The sequence below is a fragment of the Zootoca vivipara genome, chromosome 15, assembly GCF_963506605.1.
Source record: "Zootoca vivipara chromosome 15, rZooViv1.1, whole genome shotgun sequence".
In the NCBI taxonomy this organism is placed as follows: domain Eukaryota; kingdom Metazoa; phylum Chordata; class Lepidosauria; order Squamata; family Lacertidae; genus Zootoca; species Zootoca vivipara.
This window is the reverse complement of record NC_083290.1, coordinates 330,566-350,742: the sequence shown is the minus strand read 5'-3', so window position 1 is coordinate 350,742 and position 20,177 is coordinate 330,566. Positions and strand designations below refer to the sequence as shown.

At 47.6% G+C, this 20,177-nt stretch overlaps 1 protein-coding gene across 1 annotated transcript in view; it reads right to left on the bottom strand.

The window, feature by feature from the left end:
- Nucleotides 1-20,123, bottom strand: part of RPA1 (replication protein A1) — a 34,460-nt gene extending 14,337 nt beyond the window's left edge. Inside the window, exons 1-11 of the mRNA XM_035139473.2 lie at nucleotides 19,994-20,123; nucleotides 16,837-16,884; nucleotides 16,557-16,635; nucleotides 13,775-13,883; nucleotides 12,121-12,209; nucleotides 10,916-11,026; nucleotides 8,333-8,462; nucleotides 7,082-7,184; nucleotides 4,194-4,262; nucleotides 2,850-3,042; nucleotides 1,051-1,190 (exon numbers count right to left, since the gene is read on the bottom strand). Coding sequence (XP_034995364.1) covers nucleotides 1,051-1,190; nucleotides 2,850-3,042; nucleotides 4,194-4,262; nucleotides 7,082-7,184; nucleotides 8,333-8,462; nucleotides 10,916-11,026; nucleotides 12,121-12,209; nucleotides 13,775-13,883; nucleotides 16,557-16,635; nucleotides 16,837-16,884; nucleotides 19,994-20,026 — 1,104 coding nt within the window. The 5' untranslated portion in view covers nucleotides 20,027-20,123. The remainder of the gene's footprint in view (nucleotides 1-1,050; nucleotides 1,191-2,849; nucleotides 3,043-4,193; nucleotides 4,263-7,081; nucleotides 7,185-8,332; nucleotides 8,463-10,915; nucleotides 11,027-12,120; nucleotides 12,210-13,774; nucleotides 13,884-16,556; nucleotides 16,636-16,836; nucleotides 16,885-19,993) is intronic.
- Between the last annotated feature and the right edge of the window lie 54 nt (nucleotides 20,124-20,177).

Below are 20,177 nucleotides of genomic sequence, written 5' to 3'. Positions count from 1 at the left end.
GGAAATAAAAAAAATCTCCCTGGCTTTTAAAGCAGGGAGCTGAGAAAAAACTACAGCTCAGGGAGCTGCCCTCTTGTCAGATCAGTGCCCTGCCTGGCCTTCCCCGACCTGGCGCCCTCCAGGTGTTTCAGACACTACAAGTCCCAGCAGCCTCAGCTTTCTTCAGTGGTGCTGGCTGAGCCTGATAGGACAGTGCCAGGCAGGAGGGGTTTGGTCTGCTAGGACGGTCAGGACTGTGTCTTCCTCATCGCCTCCCCTCTGATCCTTTTGAACAGGAGATGCCAGAGATGGAACCTTGGACCTTCTACATACAAAACCATGGGCTCTCCCGTGGCTCCTCCCAGCTCCAGGGCCAAGAGGCACCTGTCAAAGGGTGCCATTCTCCTGGGTCCACAGGTGAGGCAAGCTGGTCAACTGAGCAGCAGAAATGAAGAGGTTGGATGGCCCTCTCTCTTGGGTGCTTTAGCTGAGATTCCTGTATTGCAGAGGGTTGGACTGGATGACCCTTGGGGTCCCTTCCAACTCTACAATTGCATGATTTCTATGATTTTTTAAATCAATTAATACCTTCACCTCCCTCCCCCACAACCCAGTGCTTCCCTCCACCCGTGTGCGATCTTCTTTGCTTACTATTATTTTTGTTATTGTTGCGTTACTCACTTTGTTATTCCATCCTTAGTATAATATCATCCTATCACCTTACGCCTTTTAAACTTTTGCATATTAATTGTTAAGCTCCAGCACAGACTTTTTTCATGTATTCCTTAACACATTCCCACTCTTTATTAATTTTTTGATCAGAGCAGCCTCTGATTGATGCTTTTAATTTTGCCATCTCCGCAAATTTGAAAAGTTTGGTTTCTAAAATTTGTATCGGTTTTGATTTCCACGATCTTAAGGTTCTAAGAGCAACGTTCTGCCCTGAATGGGCTCCCTACTCCTGCAAATCCGCAGTGATACACCTGACAGGTTCCAACATGGCCAGGAAATGGCTGCACCCCTTGACCAAGGTGGAGGCAGCCCTCAGCCCTCCCCCCCCTGACAACTTACGTCGTTTCCCCACAGAGTGACGTTCACGCCTTTCCCAGTCATGTCCATCAAGTGCACGACTCTCTTGAGCACCTCTCGATTGGTAGACTTTATGGTGATTTTCGTGACGTCCTCACAGCTCTTGCAGATCCCAATTACATCTGAAAGGCAAGCAGAGGGTTGTTAGGAGCGTTCTCCATACGCTTATGGCACAGCCCATGTTAGTGGAGTAGCCCAGATCAGCCCTGCCGAAATAGGAGACGGCCCATCAGTATTGGCATTCCGCCGGCTCTTGAAGACATACCTGAACCTGAACTTCCTGATCTGATAGCTTGTTAAAAATAAATCTTTTAATTGCTATGCTTTTTAACTGGCTTGTTTTACTGCATATTAAATTATGGATGCTTTTAATGCTTTGATGGACTAGTTTCACTGTATATTGTTAATTAGGTATAGATTTTATAATTGATTTTATACCTGTAAACTGCTTAGAACAAGGCTTGTCAGTGGCTATTAGCTACAGTGGCTATGTTCTCCCTCCACAGTCGGCGGTGGTATGCCTCCGAATGCCAGTTGCTGGGAAACACAAGTGTGGAGGAAGAGCATCTGACTGGCTGCTGTGGGGAACAGGACGTGGGACTGGAAGGGCCTCCTTTGGTCAGCCGCCAGCCTCTTCCGACATTCTTATCCTAATTAGCACCGTACACTTATCATTTGCTACTCCATGCATCACCAGGGGTAGGGCTTTGGATCCATTTCATGAACAGGGTTTTTTTCCTGTGGGGAGGGCACAAACCCTTGGCTGACGTGCAGGACAGAAGCATGGCCACGGAGGAGCTTGGTGGCAGCTGCCTTCAAAAGGATTATTCTGAGTTGTTAAATGTGAATAAGGAAGTTTTTAATGTTTGGTGTGTGTGTATAATCACCCTGAAGGGAAGTACTGCAAGCAGCAAGGCCCTGACCCGCAGGACAGTTTGCTTATGCACCTTTCGAATTAGTAAGGCCCTAGAAAGCTGTGCCTTAGTGCACTAAGGCAGCCTGGAACCTTTCACCTGAACTACTACAAGAGCTGGGATCATTGAGGGCAGGGGAAGTCTGGCAGAGCCAGTCTAGAAAGCAAGCCAAGAGGGCTAATGCAGCAGGCAACAGCCCAAGAGGAGGAAGGTCGAGAGAGCAATTCAATGGTCCTCTTCTTGTGAAAACACAAATGGCCATGGACCTTAGCTGGTGGCTAAGTCGGTGCGTGAAGGAGGAAGGCTGCTGGTCTCTTGGCAACAAGGAACAGCACAGGGATTGTGCCAAGGGAGCTTTCCAATGAGTGAACATGAGAGACTCATACCTCAGTACCTAAGGCAGCGGCACGGTACTGACTTGGGCTGATGGGAATTGTAGTCAAAAACACCCTGGAAGGTGCCGGGTTGGGGATGGCTGCCCAAGGTCTTTGGGCCTTTAAAGATGCTCTGATGTGGCCTATCCTATGTTTCCCCTCATAGCCCCTGAGGCTTGGGCTGCCTTCACTAAGGACTGAGCCTTTAGGGCTGCAGGCCCTGTGGAACTCCCTGCCGATGAAGGTTCAGCAGGAATCATTCCTGCCTTCTTTCAGACCTCTCCTAAAAACTGTCATTCAGACAAGGTCTTTGCAATGCCCATCTTTTTCTTTACCAGGCAGTATTGATGATTTGATTGTAATTTTGTGTACTGTAAACCACTTGCTGTGTTGTTGTTGTTTTTAATATCCTCACATGGCTGGATTGTTATGAAAGTGTTGCCTGGAAACATTTTGCTAAACACGCAAGCAATGCCCCCACTGCCTGCCTCACCCACAAGGGCGTCTCTGTCTGCACTCTCCAGGTCACCAATGGGCATGAAGTCAAACTTGACAGAGGGGAGGTGCTGCGCTTCCTCGCAGGCGATGACCGACGTCTCGGTCGAGAACGTGATCTCGTAGTCGTTCTTCACGGCCGTGTACTGCTTGTTGGCCGTCTTCAGGTGGCCCTTTGAGAAGTAATAGACCTGAGGAAGAGAATAAAGAGTGAAGCAACTGCACACACCCCGATTCAAGTGCTCCCCGGCTCCCCTCTCAACCCCAACCAAGGAAATTCCAAGGGGGTGGGAGATCAGGGTCACATCCAGAAACACAGAGGAACCTATGCTTTCAGTCCACTCGCTGTATCCTGAAATAGGAACCTCAGCTTTATATGGGCTAGCCCAGACCCTGCTGTCTTTATCAAAGGCCCTTCTCCCGATGCCCCACCCAAGGGAGGGGTGGAGGGTGACCACACACAACAGGCTCCATCTGCAGAATACTCTCTGCTGGCCTTTGGCTAAGCTGCCTCCCACAGTGGGGCTCGTCCTTCAGTGGGGCAGGGAGGTCTTGTGGCCTTTTATGTTAGCAGAGGAGCATCTTGGAGTCTCCTTCTTTGGAGGTCTTTAAGCAGAGGCTTGACAGCCATCTGTCAGGAATGCTTTGATGGTGTTTCCTGCTCGGCAGGGGGTTGGACTGGATGGCCCTTGGGGTCTCTTCCAACTCTACGATTCTATGATTCTATGATCTTGTGCTTTTGAATTGTTCCCTGCTTTGAATGTTTCTCCTTTTAGTTTGTTGCATTTTAACTTGCCAAGCTGCTCTGGGGCTTTGGCTTTTGTATAATGCTGCTGATGAATTAAATAACCATGATTATTACTATACGAGAGCTCTGCTCCATGCGGACAGGGCCGCGGTGCCTCCTAACCTGTGAGCTGTATACGTCCCCAGAGAACCTGCAGGGGACGGGGGAGGTTTGGCTATGGGCAAATCAAGGTGTACTGCAGGCGTCCCCAAACTGCGGCCCTCCAGATGTTTTGGCCTACAACTCCCATGATCCCTAGCCAACAGGACCAGTGGTTGGGGAAGATGGGAATTGTAGTCCAAAACATCTGGAGGGCCGAAGTTTGGGGATGCCTGGTGTACTGCAACCCTTCACTCCTTAGGCAAGAATAACTGCAACAGCAACACTCCCCCCCCAGCCTTAAGAGATTCCAGTTATCAGGCCCACAGATCAGACAGACCCACACAAGTTTTATTCCTCCCAGGCAAGAAAGAAGGCAGGCTGCGCACATTCTGCTTTAACATGTTTAAAATACACCCCCACCCCACCCCGCTGATCCAGCCAAGGGCACAGTACCTTGTTCAACTCAATGAGAGGGAAAAACTTGTCCACTTGTTCATTGAAGGCCGTTGCTCTGATCTCACCCTGAAATAAGGAAGCAGGAAGGGCAATCAGCACAAAAAAAGGGATTCCAACCCCGCCCCCAGACCACATGGAAATTGCTGGGGGTCTTCAGAGACCCCTTGATGGTTCTTTTGCCTGTTGAAGCAATATGCTGTGCTAGATGCTGTACTGTACGTGAAAGCAGCAGTATTTTTACTGCTTCTTTCACTGCTTACATATTTTATTACCGTTCCAAAGAATTCAAATTGCAATTCAATAAGATACAACAGGTAAGAAATAAAAGGAGCAATTAAATTACAATTAGCAGTCAATATGAATGCTATATATCTTCAGGCGCCAGGCAAGAACATTCCTTTGTAATCAGGCCTTTGGCTTTTAATGATCTGGGGCTTTTTGGAGTGGGTGGGGGGGTGTTCCAATGTTTTCTTTAATGCATGAATTTTTCTTTTGTTAAGTCGCTTTGAGTTGCCTGTAGCAAAAAAGTGACTAACAGGATTTGTTGTTGTTTTTTTTTTAAAAGTCTAGTGTGACGGATATGCAGTCTCCTATCTTCAACCATAAATCTGCAGGCATGCCACAAACCACCTGAATGTACCCCAGGGCCTCAGCAGAGGTGGCAACGGTCTGTTCCCACCGGGCACCAATGCTGATCTGTTCCTACAGAAGATGGGAAAGGTGAAAAGATGGCCTTCCCTTTCAGCAACAGGAGAGGAAACCTTTTGTAAATTCTCACAGTTCCACCATTATGCCAGAGAGGCAGGCTTGGGTAGCATGTAAATTTCACATGAATTTAAAATCAATCAATCTGTTAAAAGGGCAGACAATTTCTAGTTGCCAAATCAGCTGACAATCCTAATGATGTGAGGTATTTTGTATTTGCTTTATGAACGTGAATTTACTGTTGATTTTATGCTGTTCGCTGCCATGTTGTTTCCCTGCCCTTAATGTCAGTGATGTCATACTTTTTGGAAATGAATAAATAATAAAATATAAAAATAATACCCATGTACAGATTCCTCTCCCCACCAGGACTCCAAGAAGACTCTCTGGGTTGAATGCTTCCCTACAGTCCCCTGAAAATAAACTCCAGGCGAACAGGGCCTATGCCAGGCATAGGGAACCTTTGCCCCCCCCCCCGGTGCTGTTGAACTACAACTCCCATCCTCCCCTGCCACTGGCGATGCTTGCTGGGGCTGATGGGAATTGTAGTCCAGCAAAGGTCCCCCACACCTGGCCCAGGGAATTGTAGTCCAGCAAAGGTCCCCCACACCTGGCCCAGGTGTGGGGTCCCCCACACCTGGCCCACAAAAGCCCCTTGTGCTGCCGCCCAGCTGAGAGCCCTCTTCACAACAGTGTCGTCTCACAAGCTCCCCGATACCTGCTTCTCGCTCCACAAATTAGCGGATGACATCACCCACGTAGCAGCAAGAGCAGAGGCACCCAGAGTGTTGTGACAGGCCCTTCCCAAAGTGATAATTAAAAGCAGAGCTAGAGCACCACCAGCTAAGATGTTTATGCAGGAGGAGGATTAAAATTGTAATAAAAGCCGTCAGTCAGGAACCTGACAGCACTGAGATAGAGTGGAAGCAAACGGAACAGCTGATGAGGATGTGCCAGGAGTTCAGAGCCACACCTCCCCCCCCCTCAAAAAAAGATGTTTCCACACACGCAGACAAACAGGCAACAAGCTTCTGCGCAGCGAAGAGAGAGCTGTAATTTGATCAAAAGCTTGGAATTACAGAGCTTAAGTACAGGGCTTGGCTAATCAAGCTTCCCTCCTCGCAAACAAACTGAAGGCAGGAGTTTTCCTCCAGTTACATATTTATTTTCTAATTAAAAAGATGTTCTGTTTGGAGATGCTAATCATTTGCATACCATACCTCCCTGATTCCACAGGGCGGCTGGGGGGGGGGGGAGGAGAGAGAACCTGCAATCCACATAGAAGCAGCAGCAGCAGCAGCAAAGCCAGCTGTCCATTAAAGGGGTGCAGCAACAGAAACCAGCAGGCTGCTCTCCTCTCTCTTTTTAAAGTTCATCTTTACTGACACAAGGTTTTCGGTGGACAGTAAACCTGTAGATGCCGCTCAGTAAGGATCCAGTCCAGAATTAGGGAGAAATGCCTGACACGGACAATTAAAAGTGGAACGGTGAAAAGGCCGGAGGGAAGGAGGGAAATGTGCCTCGCAAGAATCTGCATGTTATTTCTCCATTGGGAGTGGGGTGCGCAGGACCGGATCATCCAGAACCTAAAAGGTCTAAATGAGGATCTGGCTGCAATGGAACACTGCAATGGAGCACCATTCATTTCTGCTCAGGCACCCAGGTGAAGCAGAGCACAGGCAAAGCAGACGTAGCAGACGTAAGGCCAAAGAGAGCTAGCGGAGCAGAAGCCTGTGAGTCCAGAGGGCCGAGGAAGTGGAGCTGGGCTGGGAGAAGCAGCCCCTGTGAGAGAGGCAGGGAAAGGGTGGCTCTGTGCTATGTCTCACACAAAGCACATATTGAGAGCCAGTGGGGTAGAAGGCTGGAGTAGGTTTGGGGGGGGGGGCTTGGTCCTACTCACTGAGTGACCTTGGGCCAGTCTCTATCTCTCAGGGAGTAAGCAGTGGAGTAAATATTCCATTTCAAGACTGGGAATGGGGCGGGGTGTGTGGCTGATTTGACTTGGAGTGTTCAAGGAAAGGTGGGCTGTTGAATCCAGCAGCAGAGACAGGAGCATGTGGTAAGTTCAGAGCTTTCTTCTGCAACAGCCTTTGCCAGCTGGGTGCCTCTGGAGGGTTTGGACTGCTACTCCCATCAACCCCAATCCAGCCTTCCAGTCACTCCTCACCATGAACACTTACACTTTCGTCAACCAATTCAATGGAGAAGAGCTTCCCTTCCCCGCGTGAGTTGCTCCATGCGCGGACCTGGCCCTTCTGAGTCACCCGGGCGCAGATTGTCCACCTAGAACCACAGGGGAGAATTAGGAACCTCGCCAGCCCACTTGGACTAGCTCCTGCCAGCATCTCTTCGGAAGCCTTTATAAACGGACAGCCTTGAAATCCATTTTAAGATTAAGGAAGAACCACATAGGAAGTGCTGCAGTCTCTTACCGTGTGTGGGGGGGGGGAGAATGAAGCCCTCTAGGCCTGTCTGTCCAGCCCTCTGGACTCCCCCTCCCCAAAGGGCTTCCCACTCCACCCCTTCCATGCACCCCTGTCTCCGAGAGTGCTTTTGCCAGGGTAAGAGATGTGGTCCTAAAGAAACCACTGGCACCTATGCCACTGGAAGACAGTTCTCTGATCAAATCTGGTGTTCCACCCAATTCTGCCTCCAGCCACGCCCAGCATTGGCATGTGGGCTCTCCAGAAGGTTGCCCACCACAAGAGAATGAGGCTGAAAGGGCCTCCAAGCCCGCCTTACAAGCCTCCTGACAGCCAATGGCTGATCCAGGGACCGCCTGGCGCTCAACCAGCAAAGCACCTACAGGGCAGAGACAAAGGAACATGCCTGGCAGGCACTTCTGTAGGCAACAGCCTACTTCATCAGGTGTGCATATGGAATCAGTGGCATTCAGCTCATAACTCTCATACATATCGTAGCACAAAAGCCCCTTTGTTCTGCCGCAGTAGGAGTAAGCCTCCCGATTCTTTGCCTTCCCCCACAATTTACACCAATGACTACAGCCAGTGACTTGCTGAATGAAGCACGGCAGCATTGGAAGCCCAAAACGCAAAGGAACGAGGACAGTAAACAGGCACAATGGAAGCCTGCCATGCCCAAGCCACCTGCTAGGAACGCAGTTGGGAAGGACACACTGTTTTCGCTGGGAAGAAACACAAGGCAAAGACGCATGCACACGCACTCAAGAGCGCAGCTTGCATTGGATTCTGCAGACTTTGTGCCACAGGAGCAAAGCCCCTCCCCCCAAAAACGAATGGCACCTGCAGGCTTCAAAATCAACTTCCCAAAAATTAATCTGTTGCCCAACTGGGAGAGGGTAATTCCACAGTAGTTGGGGCTAAGCAATTAAGACCACAGACACAAGCACAGGGCGATGGGGCAGCAAGCCCTGACATGGTGGGGGCAGGCCCTCACGCTGGCCAACTTACCTGGACTGGTACGGGTTCAGACTGGCAATGGGCACCACTTTGGTCTGGGAGCCCCCAGGGGTGCTCAGGAAGCTGGAGCCACCTGCCTTCCCAGGAACCTTTGAAGGGGTGCTGTATTTCGACGCAGACCCTAAAGACAAGAGATGTAACAGGCTAAACATTAGGAAGAACTTTCTGGCAGCAAAAGCTGTTCGATGGTGGAATAAGACTTCCTCAGAAGGTGGCGGACTCTCCTTTACTGGAGGTTGAGAGCTTGGATGGCCATCAATTGGGGATTATTTAGCTGTGACTCCTGTAGTGCAGGGGGTTGGACTAGATGCCTCTCACTGTCCCTTCCAACTCTACAATCCTATGATCACAGATTCAGCTCTGCGGCGCAGCAGTGGCATCAAGATAGCCTGGCACTTGAGCTCCTTCCACATATTGACCAAAACCCAGGATAGACTGGTTCTGGCGCCACTCGGCCACTTCCCCCACCCCACCCCACCCCTTCAATATCTCAAGCAAAGGCAAGAGCTGGTACAAGCTATTACCACAACTTTTTGTTGTTGTTTTGCATTTAGCCTTTATGGCCAAGAGCATCCTGCTCTGCCCAAAGGGAACAATCACCACAACACTCAGCTGGCACCCTGGGACAGTTCACCGTCTAGTGCCCTGTACCCTTCTATAGCAATTTTGTGTGCAAACGCTGCCCCCCACCAGCCACACTGAGTACTGCAAGGGGGAAAAGCCTCATTATGCAGATTGCTAACATTCTCTGTTATCACTTGAATTGCATATTCCATGAAAAAAGGTCAAACTGCAGCACCAGTGGGGGGGGGTGAGGGAGCTTGTTTACAATATTAAAATCAACACAGATCCTTTCAACACCTTAAAGACTTAAAACATATTTATTCTGGCCTAAGCTTTGCACCTCTGGTGAAATGGGCTGCCGCCTACAAAGAATCGCACCTTAATGAATGTGCATTGTCTTTTCTAAGGTGGCAACAAGACACTTTTGCAGGAGTTTCTGTTGCAACCGACTAGTCTGCCTCTGGAAGTTTTATAATGTTAGCAATATATACACAAGCTGTTCCGATATGTAAACTCCTTTTGCAAGAAAAGTATTTCCTTTTCTCTTGTGCTGAATAATTTACGCTGCACCGCAGTTTGTTTCACTGTTGTGAAATAATGCCTTAATAAAAAGGAAAAGGGGGGGGGGAATTAAGCTGCCTATCAAATGCCAGCACAAAACTGTGTTTCCTCATTTAGATAACAATTACAGTGTGCGCCTCTGATAATTTTCTGCAAGCTATGAAAATGACTGGCTCTATCATTATTAATGAAGCTCCGCTGTAACCTGACAGGGGCTAAAAATTATTTTTCTGTTTCAATTTCAGCATCCGCCTCCCTTTTTCAATTTGCCTTTCAACTCCGTGTCACCACCCTCCCCGTTAGCACCACTCACCCACTGGAAACACAAAGGCACTTTTAATTACAAACATTCGTTGCCAACGAGCCAGGAGCCAAACTCAAAGAGCTCAGAGTCAAGCGAAGCACCAAGAGAAACCTTTGGCAAATCCAGTCCAGTATGCTTTGATGTTACTTCCCCCCATCTGCTGGACTTTCTGGCTTTCCATTTAAAGCAGGGGGAAGGAAATATCTGTGCCCCCCCCCTGGATGCTGCTGGGCTACATCCCCACCAACCCTGACCACTGGCCATGCTGGGGATGATGGGAGCTGAGAGTCCAGCAACAGCTGGAGGGCCAGAGGTGCTCCCCCATCCCCAGCTCAAATCCTCCGGTGTCAGCTCCATGAAGAGGTCAGCAGAGCGAACGACAGAGTACTTGGCTTGCATGCAGGTTCAATCCCAGACAGCAGCTCCACCTAGGGCTGGGAAAGGCTCCCTGCCTGAAACCCCCAAGAGCTTCTGCCAACCAGTGCAGACAATATTGCGCTAGAGAGGCCTTGTATAAGGCAGCTTCCTACATCCCTAGGAAGTGGACGCCCACTGAGCAAAATCTCTTTGCCCTTTCGCTCAAAAGATCCTATACTGTAGCTGCATGCGACAAAGTAGATCCACTGGAAGTAATGGGCCTATGTGAGCCACGTACATCAATTCCCATGGGTTTGCCCTGGGTATTTAAGAATGGTGGCAGCCCTGACTTAGCGCAGGGCAGGCCAAATCTCTCCAGTTCTTGTGAAGCCAGAATGAGCTTAGCACAGGGATGACCCCCCCACCAGACAGTTGGCCTCCAACTCCCAGCAGTCACCTTGGCCAATGGTCAGAGATGCTGCTGGGAGCTGGAGCCTGCCAGTATCTGCAGGGCACCACATTGGCTACCCCCAACTAAAACCTACACAGATCTCAAGACTGGGAAGGGCCTTCAGCCATAAACCAACCAGCCAACCAACCAACCACCACCTTCCCCCCCCCTTCAAATTGTGGCAAGTAACATTTTGACCAGTGGTTTTTAATACAACCCTGACCTCACACAGACAAGAGAAGCCAAGCCGCATGGAAGCAGCAGGGCACCACCTCCTCCTGCTACTCACCAAACCTCCCTCCCTCCCTCTCTGCTCCACACATCCCGGACCATTTACCTGCTGCTGTGGCTGCTGTGGCTGCGCTCTCATTCAGATATGCTGGCCTGCTAGGGGCTTGGTTGGTTGCCAGGCTCCCAGAGCTCTGCTGTTGCCCTGCTTGCGAAGTGCCTGGGAAGCAAAGGGGGGGGGAAGCCATTTCAGTGGCAAGAGTTGGCAAGGAAAGTCTAACCTGGTCCCTCAGGGTCTTCTGTGCTCAACCAGTCGAAACAGTGTACAGAGCAGGGGGCTGTTGGACTCCCAGCTCACGCCAGTCCCAGGCACCACAGAGGGCACCACACTGGTGAATACTTTCTCCCTATTCGTTTTGTGCTGTGTCGCATGAAGGCAGCGACTCTCTCCCCACCCCCTTCAAGTCACCCTAGGAGCCTCGGAGGTGTGTGAAGAGGGGGATAAAAAATATTTCAATAAACAAGAATAACCCCAGCAGCTGTATAGTGAAGTCTCATGATAAAAATCTCATTTTCATCTATGCTACATTTAAAACACACACACACACACACACACACACACACACACACACACACACACACAGTGAGTTTAAGGGCTGTGGATATCCAGGCTGTAGGGCTGTTTACTTCCACACTTCAGCAAATGGACAACGAAAACTGTTTATGTACTCCCAGAATATTTTCCTTCAAGACCTGAACTTATGCTTTAGAGATCTACACTCCACAAATTTGTGAAGTTCAAATCATCTGCATTAAGTCAGGCTGATTTGACTCAACCTATGAACCAAATAACTCCCGCAGCTCCTCTCTGTGAGGACAAGCAAATTTTGTGGTTCACCAGCGTGTTGCAAATAAGTCATAGAGTTCTTAAAGCTGGGTTCTCCCTAGAACACTTGCCACCTTCTCTTGGGCTGATGGATTCAATCCTTCATCTGAGATATGCCCTGCCTACTGGGCACCAAAAACTCAATTTTAGCGTCATCCGACTCGGTTCCAAAGGGCCGAACACATTCCGACGGTGGCAACCGCTCACCAAAGCGGAAGGAGTTATGAATGAGAAAAGTGATCCCAGAGTAACAGGGGACGTCAGCAGAGAAGAAATCGCTAATCCAGACACAAAGGCCTTTCAAGTCAAAACACAAAATCCCTGTTTCTCATTAGGACGGGGGAAACACATCATTGAAAAGGGCAACGTAGCAGTTAAGACACCAGAGCAAGGCCCCTGCAGACCCATCGCCCAGGAAAGCTTCTTACTTTCAGTGTACTGCTCTGGATTGCCTATCTTCCCCGCCACCATGTCAGCCGTCTGGAGGACTTCTAAATCCATCACAATGACCACCTTCCTGCAAAGAAAAAGCTCAAGTTTTTACTTGCCTGGTGCCTGCCCTGCTTGTTAAGAGACCGTGAGCTGGAAAGGTAAACAGGAGCCAGGATATTTTGCCACAGGGCAATAGCTCAGAGGCAGAGGTAACCCAAACCGGGGATTTAAGCGCTACAGCACTTACAACCCATGCTGCACTTTAATTTTTTTTGTTGAATTTATATAATGCTCTATACCCGGAGGTCTTAATATGTTAGAACAGGGGTGGGGAGGCTGCATGCAAGGGCCGCATTTCCTTCACAGCCATTTTCCAAGGGTCCCATGGCACCAGTAAGCAGGACCAGAGGGAAAGGCAGGCAGAGCAACACACGTCAATTGTTACCTTTGTACAGTCAGCTAGTTTCTACTCACAAACCCCTCTCTATCTTCCATTCAGAAAACTAAGGAGCATCGCCAGGGTTTAAGGTTACTTTCCCAGCCATGCTTTGTTGTTGTTGTTTAGTCGTTTAGTTGTGTCCGACTCTTCGTGACCCCATCCCAGCCATGCTAAAATACTCTAAAAGCTGGGTCAAGTTTTGCAGGCCAGGCAGAGGGCTGGAGGATCATGTTGGAGGGTCAGAAAGGGCTCGGGTCTGAGTTTACCCACCCTTGTATTAGGAGTACTAATTTAGAGCAGTGTTTCCCAACCAGTGTGCCTCCAGATGCTTTGGGACTACAACTCCCATCATTCCTGACCACTGGTCTTGCTAGCTAGGGATGATGGGAGTTGTAGTCCCAAAACATCTGGAGGCACACTGGTTGGGAAACACTGATTTAGAGTATTGGAGTTGGGGGGGGTTTACAGTCCAATATTTACATTTGGAAATCTTGAGGAAGCAGAGAAAGGCTGCCCACCGTCTTCTTATTTTGAATGTATTTTAACTACCAACGGATCAGACGGTGGTTTCACATTTTATGGCCCATGAAAGAAACCACTTTTGTCACTTATGTGATTGATTTGCTCTATACCACCCAGTAAGTGAAGTTCTGTGAGGGGTTTACAACGGAGATTAAAAAGCATTAAAAATTACTCAAAATCTAAAACAGAATAAAAACACAAAACGTAAGAAATTGCTGCTTGCTTGCCTGCTCTTCACAAGGTGGGGACACAATGCTGTATCAGAGAGAGTCTTGAATCCTAGATCAGGCTCCCCAGAAGCCAGCGCTCACTCTCGATGTTTTGGACTACAGCTCCCATCAGCACCAGCACTGTATGGTCCATTATGATGCTGGGACTGAGGGGCAATGTAGCCTGAAACTTCCAAGAGCTGGTCCTTTTTGTTCTTTGAGACCCTCAATGTGCTACAAAAGTTACTAATATGGCTATGTGTGGGTAAACAAGGCAATTCAAAAATCTAAGGAAAAAATGCTGCTGCAAACTTCCTTCCCAGGTTACCGTGGCAGACCTGAGGGCTAAGATGAAACACCGCAAACCCATACCTAGAGGAAGAAAACACCATGCCTGGACCTTAATGTCATACTAGAGGGGATTGGATTGTAAAGCAGAAGCATACACTCCCTCACTTTTATCACAGATGGAGCAGTTACCTTCCATCCTTCAGGACGTTAACGATGAACCTGTTAATCTTGCAGATGGCATTCGCACTCAAGCCCTGGTCTTTAACCAGGTCGTTCAGCTGTGTTGCCAGCATGAAAGCTTTAGAAGAAAAAGAAGAGAGGAGGGAGAAAGTATGAGGTCAAAGGAGCACCGCGTGATTGTGGCCTGTGGATATAGTTGAAATGCAAACCAACATTCCGCTTCCAAAAAGACAATATGAGACGGAATAGCTTCCACATTAAGCCAAGAAACTGAAGCCATGTTAAGCCACATGACACAACACCTCTCAAACTCTTTAAAAAAAACACATGCTCATACAATGTACGTACCACATTGATAAAATTTTGGGAGGGGGTAATAGAAATGATTAATATGACTATACAGAAAAATCTTAAATATGCATAGGAAAATATCCCTTTCCATGTATATTCCCAATACGTGGAATCTAACTAAGGGACAGTATGAATGGACTCTACATGCCCTTACTACAGCAAAAAGACTGGTTTTAGTGAACTGGAAGAATAAAAATGTGTCTCCCTTCATCGAATGGGTAGAAGATATGTATACGCTCACAACACATGAGCAAATTACTGTACATATAAATGTAGACTTGCCATGGACAAATTCAATGATATATGGAAATCATTTGTATAAACATTACATTAGATAAAGTTCAGGATAAGTATAATAACAATCTTCTACATTGTCATCTGCCCCCGCCCTTTTCTTCTTCCTTTTTGTTTTTAATAAAGGCCATAAAAAGCTCTCAAACCCAAAGGCTCAAGAATATGCTGAGGCCTCTAACTAAGGAAGGCTTTCACCATATCCTACCAAAGAAAGTTCCTATTTTTCTGGAGGGGAAAAAGGGCTGTGAATACACCATACATTTAAAAGCATGTTCCACCACCACCAAGGAATGCTGGGAAATGCAGTTTGTTAAGGGGTCTGAGAACTGTAGCTCTGAGAAGGGTAAACTACAGTCCCCAGGATTCTTTGGAAGGAAGTAAAACCAAAACCACCCATTCTTTAGTCTCTTCCTAACCAGCGGCCAAGAAGCAAAGTGGCGAGAGAATAAATAAATAAATATGTAATCTATAATGAAAAGGATTAATTATAGAATTTTGGTGTAAAATTTAAAAGGTATAAACATGTTTAAGATGAAAGAAATAATGTTAAGATGATGATGATTATGAAATTGCCAAAGAGGGTATAAGATGAACCACAGTAAGGGGTTACAGGTAGGTAGCCGTGTTGGTCTGGATCGAAGTAAAATAAAAAAATTCCTTCAGTAGCACCTTAAAGACCAACTAAGTTTTTATTTTGGTATGAGCTTTCGTGTGCATGCACACTTCTTCAGATACAGTGAAATGGAAGTTTCCAGGCACTTATGTAGAGAAGGGGTGGGGAGGGGTGGGGATGGGGAGGGGGGATCACTCAGAAGGGTGGTGGAAATGGGTGATTGACTGACTGATAGCTGTTGATGACCGCAAACGACTGCAAATGGTTTTGCATGAAAAAGCAAGGGTTGAGATGGCTGAAGATCGCTTATCATGTATAATGAGATAAGAACCCGATATCTCTGTTCAAACCAGGTCCCTCCATGGTTTTGAGCTTGGTGATAAGTTGCAATTCAGCAACTTCTCTTTCCAGTCTATTTCTGAAATTCTTTTGTAGTAAGACAGCTACTTTGAGATCTTGTATAGAATGTCCTGGGAGATTGAAGTGTTCTCCTACTGGTTTTTCTGTCTTCTGGTTCCTGATGTCAGATTTATGTCCATTTATCCTTTGGCGTAGGGTTTGGCCTGTTTGTCCAATATAGAGAGCTGAAGGGCACTGTTGGCATTTGATGGCATACACAATGTTAGAGGATGAGCAATTAAATAGTCCTGAGATGGTATGTTGGATGTTGTTGGGGCCAGTAATGGTGTTGTCTGGGTGTATGTGGCAGCAAAGTTGGCATCTGGGTTTATTGCAGGCTCTGGTACCAGTGTCCATGTTAAGTCTGGTGGTTGTATTATTGTGGGTGATGAGTTGTTTAAGATTGGGTGGCTGTCTGTAGGCAATGAAAGGTCTTCCTCCCAGAGCTTGAGAAAGGGAGCGGTCATTGTCCAGGTCATTGTCCACAGTAAGGGGGGCTGAGGAGGTCGACTTACAATGTCAGAAAAGATGAATGTTTTTTGAACTATATATGTATGTTTCTGTTTTGTTTATTATTATTATGTTTAGATATGTTAATGTTTTTATTTGTGTTTCTTGTTTTTTATCTTAGGTATTGGGGTTGGTGTGTGGGTGATGTATGTTTTGCTGTTATATGTCAAAAAATCAATAAAAATTATTAAAAAAACAAACAAAGTGGCGAGAGAGTAAGTCAAACTTCACTAGAGCAGGAAATAGGAAAGTTACTCTAGGTAACTTCACCAGTGTAGGGTAAACTCTTAGAGCTTGTGATTGCACTCCCCCCCCCCCATGTAAATGCACATTGGCAGTGGGCCTCTAGTCACAACGGCATATGGTCTATTTAGCCTAGTAATACCATGTTTGGCTGACGGTGGCCCCCCCAAGGTCTCAGGCAGAGGGCTCTCCTAGCCTGCCTAACTCAGGATCCTTTTTAAGAAGGATGTGCCAAGAGCTGAGCCTGGGAACTTCCGGGTGTTGTGGCTCTACAACTGAGCTACACCAACACCCCTCCAAATCGTCAGTGCTGATGTCCAGGAGCATCTTGCAGCAATGCCCCCCCCCCCAGCCAACTGTCTCTGTGCATGTGATGCTTACAGGAAAGGGTGTGCACACCATCACTCATCAGCATCCGGTAACGCTGTGGGCCAGTTCCAGTGGAGATAGCTCGGATGGTCTGCACAAAAAAGCGCAAGAGGCACAGTTAGGTCTAAGGAGAGTTGACTTAAGGCAAGAACAGTAACGTGAAGAACACATGCAGTGTCCCCAACACTTTGCCACCCAGGTCAAGATGGTAAAGCTCCCCCCTGAAGGCCGGTACCTGGCCTCCTGTACATTTATCTTGAAGCTTGATGGACAGGCAGCAGGGAATACTCACAATGAGCTGCAAGACAGGATTATTAACAGTCTCTCCTTGCATCATGGCCTGAAAAAAGAAATAGACAGCTGACTCCTTCGTGCAAGAGAGGGTGAATGGCCTGATCTCAGGAAAAGGTTTCCTTGGACTAAATGAAGTTTTTCATTCCCCCACCCACCCTGGAGCAAGGATCAGCACATTTACAGGTGGTTCCCTAGGGAGACAATTCCAGCTTCCCCAGCCTGCAAAAGGAGCATATCTAGGAGACAGGGAGTGGGAAACCTGCAGACCTCCGGTTTTTGGCACCCGATGAGGACCGACCTTTTATCTGTGATTTTGTTTTAAACTATTTTAAACATTGTGTTTTAATTGTTGTAACCTGCCCAGGAACCTTATGGTGAAAAGCAGGTAATACAGGTGAAACTCGAAGAATTAGAATATCGTCGAAAAGTTCGTTTATTTCAGTAATTCAACTTAAAAGGTGAAACCAATATAGGAGATAGATTCATGACATGCAAAGCGAGATATGTCAAGCCTTTATTTGTTGTACCTAATTGTGATGATTATGGCGTACAGCTGACGAAAACCCCAAATTCACCATCTCAGAAAATTAGAATATTAAATGAAATCAATAAAACAAGGATTGCAAATAGAACATTGGACCTCTGAAAAGCAGAAGCATGCATAAGTACTCAGTACTTGGTTTGGGCCCCTTTTGCAGCAGTTACTGCCTCAATGCGGCGTGGCATGGATGCTATCAGCCTGTGGCACTACTGAGGTGTTATGGAAGACCAGGATGCTTCAATAGCGGCCTTCAGCTCTTCTGCATTGCTCGGTCTCTTTCTCTTGGCAATGCCCCATAGATTCTCTACGGGGTTCAGGTCAGGCTGGCCAATCAAGCACAGTAATCCCATGGGCATTGAACCAGGTTTTGGTACTTTGGGCAGTGTGGGCAGGTGCCAAGTCCTGCTGGAAAATGAAGTCAGCATCCCCATAAAGCTCGTCTGCGGAAGGAAGCATGAAGTGCTCCAAAATCTCCTGGTAGACTGCTGCGTTGACCCTGGACTTAATGAAACACAGTGGAACAACACCTGGAGATGACATGGCTCCCCAAATCAACACAGACTATGGGAACTTCACTGGACTTCAAGGATCTGGCATTGTGTGCCTGTCCATTCTTCTTACAGACTCTGGGTCCTTGGTTTCCAAATGAGATGCAAAAGTTGCTCTCATCAGAAAAGAGGACTTGAGACCATTGAGCAACAGACCAGTTCTCTTTTTTTCTTTTGCCCAGGTAAGACGCTTCTGACATTTCTTGTTCAGAAGCAGCTTGACAAGAGGAATATGGCATTTGAAACCCATCTCCAGGATCCGTCTGTGTGTGGTGGCTCTTGATGCACTAACTCCAGCCTCAGTCCACTCCTTGTGAAAGTCCCCAACACGTTTGAATGGTCTCTTCCTGACAATCCTCTGCAGGCTGCGGTCATCCCTGCTGCTTGTGCACCTTTTTCTTCCACGCTTTCCCCTTCCACATAACTTTCCATTAATGTGCTTTGATACAGCACATTGGGAACATCCAAGTTCTTTTGCAATTACCTTTTGAGGCTTTCCCTCCTTATGGAGAGTCTCAATGATGGCTTTCTGCACAACTGTCAGGTCAGCAGCCTTTCCCACGATTGTGATTCCTACTGAAGCAGACTGAGAGACCATCTAAGGCAGGCATCCCCAAACTTCGGCCCTCCAGATGTTTTGGACTACATTTCCCATCTTCCCCAACCACTGGTCCTGTTAGCCAGGGATCATGGGAGTTGTAGGCCAAAACATCTGGAGGGCCGCAGTTTGGGGATGCCTGATCTAAGGCTCAGGAACCCTTTGCATGTGTTATGGATTGAGTAGCTAAACACTATTCTAATTTTCTGAGATTGTGAATTTGGAGTTTTCTTCAGCTGTACGCCATAATCATCACAATTTCAACAAATAAAGGCTTGACATCTCTTGCTCTGCATGTCATGGGTTTCTCTCCTATATTGGTTTCACCTTTTAAGTTGAATTACTTAAATGAACTTTTCAACGATATTCTAATTTTTTGAGTTTCACCTGTAAATTATCGTATTTTTCTGGACTACATATCACTCAAAGGAGACCTGCTGAAATAATAATAATAATAAACTTTTATTTGTATCCCACCCTCCCCAGCCCGAAACCGGGCTCAGGGTTAAAAGACTAAGCTAGTCATTGCACACTAATGAAAAAGGGTTTACTTTGAGCAGGGCTAATGCATGATACAACTCCACCCTGTGTTGCCTTGAGTCCCTGTTTTGGCAAAAAGGTGGGATATGAATAAATAAATAAAAAAGTCTCTCTCCCCTTGCAGTTCTTCCTCTGGGACAGCTCTCCCATGAAGTCTGCCAGGGTTGGAGGGGGAAAGGCAGGTGGAAAGAGCCATTGCCTGATGATGGCCAGATGGAAAGTCTCTCTCTCCCCTTGCAGTTCGTTTGGATGCAAATAAGTGTGTAGATACACAATGGCTGTTCTGTACTTTAAAAAATGGTTTCTGATGTTTTTATTGTGGCCGCAGACCACCATGGCAGAGTAACATACAAATACAGTGGAACCTCGGTTTATGAACACCTCGGTTATGAATTTTCGGTTTACAAACACCGCGGACCCATCTGGAACAGATTAATTCACTTTCCATTACTTTCAATGGGAAAGTTCGCTTCAGTTTATGAACGCTTCAGTTGATGAACAGACTTCCGGAACCAATTGTGTTCATAAACCGAGGTACCACTGTACGCACATGCACACATAAAGTGCCTACGATTTAGGGGTTATATGCAAGTACAGTATGTAAAATGGAAGACATATACGTATAAGCAAATTTGTGTAACCAATTGTAAGTTATGCATGTTCTTGCATACTTGCACGTTTACTTTCGTGTATTCCCGAGCTAGATTTCGTCCAAATACATGCATATTACTTGCAAAGTCGCCAGGAAAGCGCTAGCAGTCGTTAATCCGGGGTTGGCTGCTGCTAGAGAAACGCTCCGCGCGTGGCAGCAGCAGCAGCAGCTGCCGCTCTCCTCAGCCTTACTGAAAAAAGCCACGGCAGAGAAAGCGGGAGCGTGGTGCGAGCGAGCATGTGCAGAGCGCGGTCCCCTCCCCACCTCCCCTCTCACCGCGATGGCCCCCTCGCTGAGCCGCGCCGCCATCCCGGCCTCCTCTTCTTCCTCTTCCTCGGCCGGCGGGCGACCCTTCCTCGGCGACGGCGCTTCTGAGGAGAGGGGGGGGAGGAGCCGGCCTCCTCGTCCCGCGCGCGCGAGGCAGGCCCCGCCTTGTTTCCCTCCGTCACGTGCTGCTAGC